This window comes from Citrus sinensis, chromosome 2, assembly GCF_022201045.2.
Source record: "Citrus sinensis cultivar Valencia sweet orange chromosome 2, DVS_A1.0, whole genome shotgun sequence".
In the NCBI taxonomy this organism is placed as follows: Eukaryota; Viridiplantae; Streptophyta; class Magnoliopsida; order Sapindales; family Rutaceae; genus Citrus; species Citrus sinensis.
This window is the reverse complement of record NC_068557.1, coordinates 23,868,233-23,877,808: the sequence shown is the minus strand read 5'-3', so window position 1 is coordinate 23,877,808 and position 9,576 is coordinate 23,868,233. Positions and strand designations below refer to the sequence as shown.

General features: G+C 33.6%; 1 protein-coding gene across 1 annotated transcript; it reads left to right on the top strand.

Annotated features, from left to right (window-relative positions):
- Positions 1 to 410: 410 nt before the first annotated feature.
- LOC102630104 (microtubule-associated protein 70-2-like) lies at positions 411 to 5,154 on the top strand. The gene is made up of 11 exons (XM_006469189.4): positions 411 to 958; positions 1,062 to 1,147; positions 2,270 to 2,335; positions 2,422 to 2,592; positions 2,701 to 2,871; positions 2,980 to 3,135; positions 3,249 to 3,395; positions 3,525 to 3,596; positions 3,690 to 4,199; positions 4,285 to 4,472; positions 4,578 to 5,154. Exons 1-11 carry the CDS (start codon positions 709 to 711, stop codon positions 4,615 to 4,617), a joined length of 1,857 nt encoding a protein of 618 aa, XP_006469252.1. The 5' UTR covers positions 411 to 708; the 3' UTR covers positions 4,618 to 5,154.
- The last annotated feature ends 4,422 nt before the right edge of the window (positions 5,155 to 9,576 follow it).

Here is a 9,576-nt window from a genome sequence, read left to right as displayed (position 1 = left end):
ATATTAATTTTGAACATATTTGTTATTATGTTTATTTTTAAATTATCTATTTTTAGAACATATTACCATTTTTTTACCAAAATAGAAAGTACTACAGTAAAGCTAAAAATTGATAAAGAGTACACTTTATAGTTTGAATTTCGTAACGTATATCGCTCGAGTTCATTGACTAGTTTTCCAGTACTTTTTATGATTTGTTAGTCTTAGAGATCATAGATTCTTAACACTGACAATTAGTCAAATTAAGTGTAAGCGTCTAAGCGAGGATTAATCTGCACGTATTTTGTCACAATTTTGGTTCGTTTAATAAACTTTAAGATAAGGGATCCAAATGACTTTATCCCTAAAATTATCTCTCTCTCTCTTTTAAAATTTTTAAAAAATCAAATGATAAATTTAAAAAATCAAATCACTCTCAAATCACACACTGCCACTCTCTGTTACTCAGATTTAAATCACAGTCAGGAGAGAGAAAAAGAAACAAAAATAAACTTACTCTGTTCATTCTAGCTCAAAATCAACACTACACTGCACCTTCTCTCTATCTACCATTATTTGAGACCCTAGGATTTGGATCTTTGTTGTTGTCGTTGGATTTGAAACGGCAACGTTCTGGATCTTGTCGGAAGTAGCTCAGTTGGATGTGAGCGAGCGAGGGAGAGGAGGGTTGTTAGTTAGCTAGTTAGGGGATCTCAGATCGAGGAGAAAATGTCGGAGGTATCCGGCGACGGAGGGGCGGCGGCGCCGGAGTGGAATGGAAGTACTGGTGTGACGGCGACTCCGGCCCCGCCGCCGTTGATGTCGTCGGCGTCGTTTAAGGAAGGAGGTGGTGGAAGGAGTTCTTCGAGAAGGCGACCCGTGAGGCCGAGCTTCGACGCGGATAATGAGTTTATGACGCTATTGCACGGGTCGGATCCGGTGAAAGTGGAGCTTAATCGGTTAGAAAATGAAGTGAGAGGTGCGAAATGCGGTTCGATCTGGCGATTTGTATATTTATTTAATTTTTTGGGAAAAAAAAATTTGTTTTGTTTTTTATTTTTTCCTCTTGTTATTGTTTGCAGATAAGGACAGAGAATTAGGGGAAGCGCAAGCGGAGATTAAGGCGTTGAGATTATCTGAAAGACTCAGAGAGAAGGCTGTGGAAGAGGTCAATTTTATATTTCTAGTTTGTTTTTGAGAAAATATATTGCGTTCTTTAGATTTTCTCAAAAAACATTTCATAAATTATGAATGGGTATTTTTGTTATTTTTAATGTGGTTAAGCTGATCTCACTGGGAAGACCCAGCAGGTTTAGATTGTAATATTATTGCATTTTCAGCTAATGTGAGCCTTTTTCTGATTTTGCAAAGCTGAATGCAAAATGTGGATTATTTAGATCCTGGATTATCAGTAAATGTAAAAATGAAAAAAAATTACATTTCTATGTCCAGAGGCCCGGATATTCTACCTTTCACCAGATTGATAGGAGATAAGCGCCCTTCCATTCCTGAGAACAGTTATTGGCTATTATGAAATTTTGGCAAATTCCTCATTGTTTTTACCTCTGCTGTGTGTGGGAGAAGGGGCAACCTGTTAGCACAGTTTTTGCAATTTTAAATGTTTGATGTTCCATGCTGTGCCGTGCTGCCTTGTCTATCTTCATTGTAAGAATTTTGTAGTTGCCATGTCATATACATCTAGAGCAACAGTTTCATGACTATTTAACTGTTGCAGCAAAGGTAAATAGACTATTTCAAGTGTCTGCATATGTAGCTTTCAGAGAAGTCGTGGCCTTGGGGTTATCATCTTTACATTTGAAGCTGTTTTAATATTAGTTGCTTCTTGCTATCTAGTATTTGGGGTTTGCTCCTGTCCTCAATGTTTTGTCGTTTTCGTGTTCTAGTTCTTCAATTGGTAACAGTTTTTGGAAGTTGTTTGGCATTTACTTGTAGTTTATACCTATTCAAATGCGGACATGGTTACGCAAATAGGAATGTCTATATTCCCATTTACGGATTTTGATGGGACTTGCAACATGCAGATTTCTAATTTCATTAATTTTGATATGTGTATCTTTTCGATTTCTTATGTAGTGGGAGATTAATGTGGTTGCATCTACTCGGAACTTGGTTTTTCCAATGCTAGTCTATTGAGTTCTTCAAAATTTTGATATGCATGATTGATTTGATTAGTAACCTTTTATGTTCCCTTTTCTTTGCTATGTCTAAAATTACAATACTATGTGCAATGGGTGCTGACTTTGCCCTCAATCTTCCTGTTTTTCCGAAGCTTACTGAAGAACTATCAAAAGTGGAGGAGAAGCTCAAGTTAGCAGAAAATTTGATCGAAACCAAAGTATTCTTTTAAACCTCTTGTAACTCTTGCTATGATTTTGTACTGATTTTCACAAAGCTATATTAATCAAATAAATTTTCTTGCAGAATCTTGAAATTAAGAAAATTAATGATGAGAAGAGGGCCTCCATGGCAGCTCAGTTTGCAGCTGAAGCCACACTTCGAAGGGTTCATGCTGCTCAGAAGGATGATGATATGCCTCCAATCGAAGCCATTCTTGCTCCTCTTGAAGCTGAGCTTAAGCTAGCACGCCAAGAGGTTTGTCCAATGTCTTCAGACATTGTGGTTCTATCTCAAAAATAGAATCACCGGCATTAAAAGTTCTTCTGAGTTCTTTCAATGATGATTTGTCTCATTTCCTTACAGATAGCAAAACTTCAAGATGATAACAAAGCATTAGATCGCCTAACCAAATCAAAAGAAGCAGCTTTGCTTGAAGCTGAGAGGACTGTTCAGGTTGCCTTGGCTAAGGCTTCTATGGTAGATGATCTCCAGAACAAAAACCAAGAGCTAATGAAACAGATAGAAATTTGCCAGGTATTACTATCATGCTCTTTTTTCTTCTTCTTTGGTGCAATAGAACTTGGGATATTGATTTGTCTGCCAAGTTTGTATATTCATCCCATGTGTGTTGCTTGTATATAGGAAGAAAATAAAATTTTGGACAAGATGCATCGGCAGAAGGTTGCAGAGGTTGAAAAGCTTACCCAGACTGTGAGGGAGTTAGAAGAGGCAGTTCTTGCTGGTGGTGCAGCTGCTAATGCTGTGAGGGACTACCAGAGGAAAGTTCAGGAGATGAATGTAATGAGCCAACGCATTTAAGTACTATATTTTGTTTTATTTCAATTGGTTCATATGGTTGTGGACAAACCTTACAGTGGCAACGATATTCCTTTTTTCATTTTCTCCCGTAGGAAGAACGCAAAACTCTTGACCGTGAGCTGGCTCGTGCAAAAGTAACAGCTAACAGAGTAGCGACTGTGGTGGCTAATGAATGGAAAGACGCTAATGACAAAGTGATGCCTGTGAAACAATGGCTTGAAGAGCGGAGATTCTTACAGGTTAGTTTTGATTTTTAGCTTCATTTTCAGATCCTGCATTTGATTTCTTGCTGGCAGTTTCTTTCCTTGATTGACATTGTCTACTCTTGCTCTTTGTATGTCCTTCCCATTACCATTCTGTCATTACAGGGAGAAATGCAGCAACTTCGTGACAGGCTGGCTATTACTGAACGAACTGCAAAGTCTGAAGCCCAGTTGAAAGTAATAATCAGACTATGCTTGCTTGTTCTTGGAATTGCTTACCTTATTATATCTGTGGTTTTAGAAATTAAGCATTTCTAATGTGTTTTACAGGAAAAATATCATTTGCGGCTCAAAGTGCTAGAAGAGAGTTTGAGAGGATCTTCAAATGGTAGTGGTCGCAGTACGTCAGATGGTAGGAGTATAAGCAATGGGTCCTCGCGTCGTCAGTCTCTTGGTGGAGCTGATAATATATCAAAGCTTACTTCCAATGGTTTTATATCCAAAAGAACACCGTCCTCAAGATCTTTGTCCTCTAGTACTGTTTTGAAGCATGCTAAAGGAACATCAAAATCATTTGATGGAGGCACAAGATCATTAGACAGGAGTAAGGTACTTTTAAATGGATCACCCAATCAGTCTATTGATGCAACCAAGGACAGTGATACACCTAATACCTGGAAAGGGAATTTGGAAGATAAGCCTAGTGAGTTCCAGTCAACAGATACAGAGGATAGTGTCCCTGGGGTTCTGTATGATTTACTGCAGAAAGAAGTTGTAGCTTTAAGGAAAGCTGGTCACGAGAAAGATCAGAGCCTCAAAGACAAGGATGATGCTATTGAGGTTGATAATCTTGTCTTATTCCTATCTGTCTGGTTTTATAATTTATACTTTTGGTTAAATTTTTGGCTCTGACTTTTGTTTACAGATTTTAGCAAAGAAAGTAGATACATTAACTAAGGCAATGGAGGTTGAGGCGAAGAAGATGAGAAGAGAAGTAGCTGCAATGGAGAAAGAGGTAGCTGCCATGCGTGTGGAAAAGGATCATGAAAATAGGGCGAAGCGGTTTGGCAATACCAAGGGTCCTGTCAGCAGTGCTCAGCTGCTTCCTGGGAGGTACTTAACCTAGCAATTTATTTTTTCATTCTGCTTCTCAAGTAATGTCTTTGATTATTATTGTTCAAATCGTATCATTGTTGACAAGTCCTTTTACTTGTGCAGAAATGTTGCACGAAGTGGCTTAACACGCAGCACACAATGACGTTAAGTCACTGGGGCATCAGCAATGTGGAGTAAATCTGCATAGGCCTTGTTCGTTCATCTGTTCTATTTTTTATTTTTTTATCTTTTCTCCATTTGTGATTTTGACTATAAGATTGTAACATGCATACCGAAGACCCCATGTTCACTGAAATTGGCTAGAAGAGAAGAAACAAAATCAGAGGAAGAAATCGGTGTGCTTCTGACATAGTCTCTTATTCCTCTGCTTTAGAGATAAGGGAAAAAAAGATAATTGAAAGATATTGACTTTGGCGGGCTAACCTTTTTGTCAGTTGTTCTACTCGAGTGAGCAGTGGTTGTGTGGTTGTATAGGTAGCTTATTATTGGCTTTTCTGTCTACCCTTTCCCTTATTCGCAACTTAAATTTGTAATTTGCAGCTAGTGTGATTGTTGGTTCAGGTTTGTTAATATTCTTGTAATCAGATCGAAAAAATCAGATCCTTTATTGTTGTGGTGTTCAGTACAGTTCTTGTCGGACATATTATATGGCAGAATGATAAATTTGTCATTGTCACTACTATGGCCCCATGATACTTGGGAAGATCGGTTACTGCAAAATCTAGCCACATTGCTTTTCCTTAAATGGTTGCTTTTATCGAAGCTTTATTGATTTTGATGTTGCAGTTGAAATGCTTGGACACTTTGTGCATTCACGTTAAGTTTGCAGTTAAAGCAACAGAAGATTTTTAATCTTTTGCCCACAAGTGGTAATGTGGTATAATGGTAGTTTGATGAGCGAAGAAGCTAGTGTGCGTGATACGCAAAGCATCTTCCCCTGCCTTTTAAAGTAATGTGTGTTTCAACTTTCAAATATTGTTGTTGGGGTAGTTAACTTGGAGGAGCGCCTTCTGAGTAAACATTTTTATGTTTTGGGGGGGTTTTCATGTCCTGGGCTTAATTTGTAAGGAAAAATTACAATTAGGAGGAGGTAACTAATGATTTTAGGGTGCATTTGACTTGAATTGTGTTGCATTAAAATATTGTTCTTATGCTAATTCATGATTGGCTGTAATTCATTGCACTAAAACAGTGTTTAACGTAACCCATAGGGGTTACGGGTTGTATTGCATTTAAATAGTATTCATATTTTGAATACAATCATATAACTTTTTTATTTAATAAATTATAATAAATTTAAATTTATTAGATATTAATTTATTAATATATAAATAAAAAAACTTTAGTTTCATTAATAATATAAGATAATAATAAACCTAAATATTTAATAAAGAAACGTTCATGCATTATTTTTCTTTCATTACATAAAATAATTTTTATTGTTTTACTTGAAATATGTAAAAAGTATTTTAGTTTTATTTAATTATTCATTATTAAATAAATAAAAATAAATTTCTAATATAATATTATATTGTTTTATAATATAAAATAACTTAGATTATAGTATATAATTGTATAGTATTATATTTTTACAATGTAACATTAAATTATACTATACTAAAATATGATTATACTATATTATAATAACTCATATGTGAAAAGAATTATAGCATATTGTAATATTATTAATAATATAACATAATATTGATAATATTTTATTTGATAATATATATTATTATAAAAATTAATATATAAAAAAATTATTTAATACTTAATTTCGAAAATTAATAATAAAACCCTAAGATATTAACAAATTTAATATAGTCTATACTACATTTCATTAAAACTTAATATAATGCACGTTAATATAGTGTATCAAACGCGCACTAAGTACTTTGAGGCATAACTTTGCTAGTTGTAATTTGTAAGTGGGTTGTTCTTTTTTGTCAAGTCTTTTAAAAAAGAAAAGGGGTAACGCTCATTTAGTTTTTGTGTTTTCATTTATATGTCCGTTTAATTCTTATATTTAAAAAAAAAAAACCCCAAAACACTTGCGGTTAAATATGTTATATTCTTATTGTTGCTTTTTCTTTCTTTTGTATAATAATATCCTTCCAATAATATCTTGATATTAATTAATTATCTATAAAAAAATTTATTAGCAAATTAATCAATAATTATTATCAATAAATTAACCAGTAAATATTAGTATGAAGGAACTAGAATTTTTTGTACTTGTATACCATTCTTACTGATAATTATTTATAAATAAATTCGTATCAGCCAACTTTAAGCAATGTTTAATATTCATCTAATAATCTTACTAATAACTATTTTATAGAAAATTAATTTACCAAATTAATCTGCTAAATTAATCTTAAAAATAAAATAATAATATAAAAATGAATTAAGGTTTCTACATAAATAAGGTAGTCTGGTAGGCGCAATTTCAACTTGAAGCTTTCGGTCATCGTTCTCTCCTACTTAATAATTACCTCTGCAGCTAATCAAGGTACTTTTTATTGTTTTATTCATAATAGAACCTATAGTTGTTTCTTAACACGTGAAACCTAGCCGTTCGTGAAGCTTAGCCATGAAGGAATGCTTCAGCTGGTGCCTTCACCTGCAAGTTTATGATCATGGGAATCATTCGCAGCAGATTTTGGCGTCAGTCAGAAGAAGAAAATTGATTTGATTTCGAATATTCCAGACACAGTGATGAGCTTACCTGTTGAGATAATTAGTGAAATCTTGAGTCGGTAACCGGTAAAATCGTTGCCGAGGTTCAAGTGTGTTTCAAACAATGGTTCGTCTGAATAGAAGGTCGCCACTTCATCAACATGCAACTTTGGAACAAGTCACTAAAAGATACCACCTCAAGAACCCTGCAACCCGCTACATACTTGATTTGCCCACTCCATCTGTTATCATCAACAGCTATGGATATCGGTGGAGACCCCTTGACATCCCTTACTTTAATCGTCTTGAACCAGATTTGATAACGAGGTTGGAATCAGCACATTTACGTTGCTTGTTTCACTGAAACAGGTCAGAGTCAGATATTCTTGGAATGGTTTCTATTGACATCAAGAATGAGTGTGCCACAGTTAACACTTCGTCCCAAGGTTGTTTCTCCGATTTGAACAAGGTAAAGGTTATCTTTCTGGGAAGATAAATTAGCATTTGCTAATGTTGATACAGTCAGTAGCAATCTTCGCGTCTTGGTTTTGAAACATCATGAGAAGCAACGCGAATTTAGTGACATTATTAGGAAGATTGATGTTCCCTCAACATTCAATTTTGCTAATGAAGAAGATGAAGTGATATTGGTTGAAAATCTAAAACCTTTTATAGTTTTTGGTTGTCGTGATCTGGTGAAATTTAGATGGGGAATTGATAAGCATATTTATTATAATTATAAAACCAAAAGAACACAGTTAAGCATGCATTTGAGATTGAAGTTGAGTAGTTATATATTTTAATTATCGTATTAAAGTATTTGATAAATATTATCTGTTGTAGTTTGAAAATTATGTTGATATGATTTTTTACTTATATGATGAAAAATTTATTATATTTAAAATTTATATTCACTGCATATTAATATTTATTTCATAATTACAGATTTTTTTTCACAACAGTTATAATTTAAAAGTTACAGCACCTCAATTTCAAATACGACATTTAAAAAGACACAAAGAACTTGGAGTTTTTACTACATTTTAAGAGAATGCGATCAGAATACAACAAGGACGAAAAGAGACGATTAAATTTTTTTCTTTATTTTGTTTATTTTATTTTCGTTTGTAACTTCAGCGATTATTCTTGGTTATTTCTGATAACTCGCGCCTCAATTTGAGATGCGTAATGCAACAGTTTACGTTGACATATTCTTTAAATTTCTCTTGTGGAGACTATGTCAATAATTTATAGCGATACTGTCACTCTGTCATGAATTGGCAGTGGAAAATTGTCGTACTTGCCGCTTCAATTCTACGTTGCCAGCGAGAAAAGCCCCGTGGTGAGAGTTCATAAATTGTGGTTAATGAATGTAGATAACCTATGTGGGGCAGATAACTGAAATTAAGAAGGTCTGTATATTATATAAGTTGACGTAGTGATGTAGAATAGTTTTTGTAGATTTCTTTTTTCGGAATAAATTTAATTGAAGTTTTTGTGTATCCATCTCCTCTTCGAAGAATTGAAGCTGAACCAAGTAAGTTCATCCTTACCGATGAGCCTTTGGTCCAACAAAAAAAATCTTACACTTATAATATTGAATGCAAAAATTCGAACTTCCATAAGAGTTTTATAGGGGTTAATTTCAGTACTTCCTCAATTATCAACATAATTGAGTGGAGACAGTCTCTCCCTTACGAAATGTGAATGAAGTAGGCACCCCTCGAATATTAGAGTTGATTTAAAATATATGGGGAAATGTTTCAGTGTGTCAATGTATGACGATGATCCCAGTTATATAATATGATTATAAATATTAATTGTAATATCTGATTTAATGTCAGTAACATCTGTATATAACAGAAAAAAAAGTCCATCCTTAAATTTGGAACAATGAAGCTGCTAGACAAGGGCCATTTTTCATAAAAAGTTGGGTGACTCTTCTTAGATGGAGTTAATTATCTCCATGAGGATTTCTTAGTGATGCCAATACTTCATTCTAATATAGAATCCTATGCAAGAATTAATTCTTACATGATACATTTTTAGTTAAATAGTTCTCTAATTCCAGTAAATTCTCCTTTTATGGTGTGTTTACTCGAGAGTTTAGGGAATAAGAATGAAACTCATGTCTGCTTGGCAAAATATAATTTAGGAATGAGAATAAAATGTGTAGGTGTCACACAATTTAAGAATAAGGAATGTGAATCACATTCCCATGAAAGGTTGAAAATGAGAATGAAACCCATATTTACTTTTGTATCTCTCTAATTTTTTCATATTTTTTAAATTACCCTCGTTTAAATCACAATTAATTTTATTATTTTAAATGTCATTATTATTATTATTATTAAATTTATTATTTTAGTTATTATTAATTATTGTTATTATTATTTTTATTAATATTATCATTATTAACATT

What these genes read in the sequence shown, in the direction of transcription:
- LOC102630104 (XM_006469189.4), top strand. Translation starts at nt 709, where the DNA reads ATGTCGGAGGTATCCGGCGACGGAGGGGCGGCGGCGCCGGAGTGGAAT. An exon ending in GTTAGAAAATGAAGTGAGAG is followed by an intron (nt 959 to 1,061) that starts GTGCGAAATGCG and finishes TATTGTTTGCAG; the next exon opens with ATAAGGACAGAGAATTAGGG. An exon ending in AGTCTGAAGCCCAGTTGAAA is followed by an intron (nt 3,597 to 3,689) that starts GTAATAATCAGA and finishes TGTGTTTTACAG; the next exon opens with GAAAAATATCATTTGCGGCT.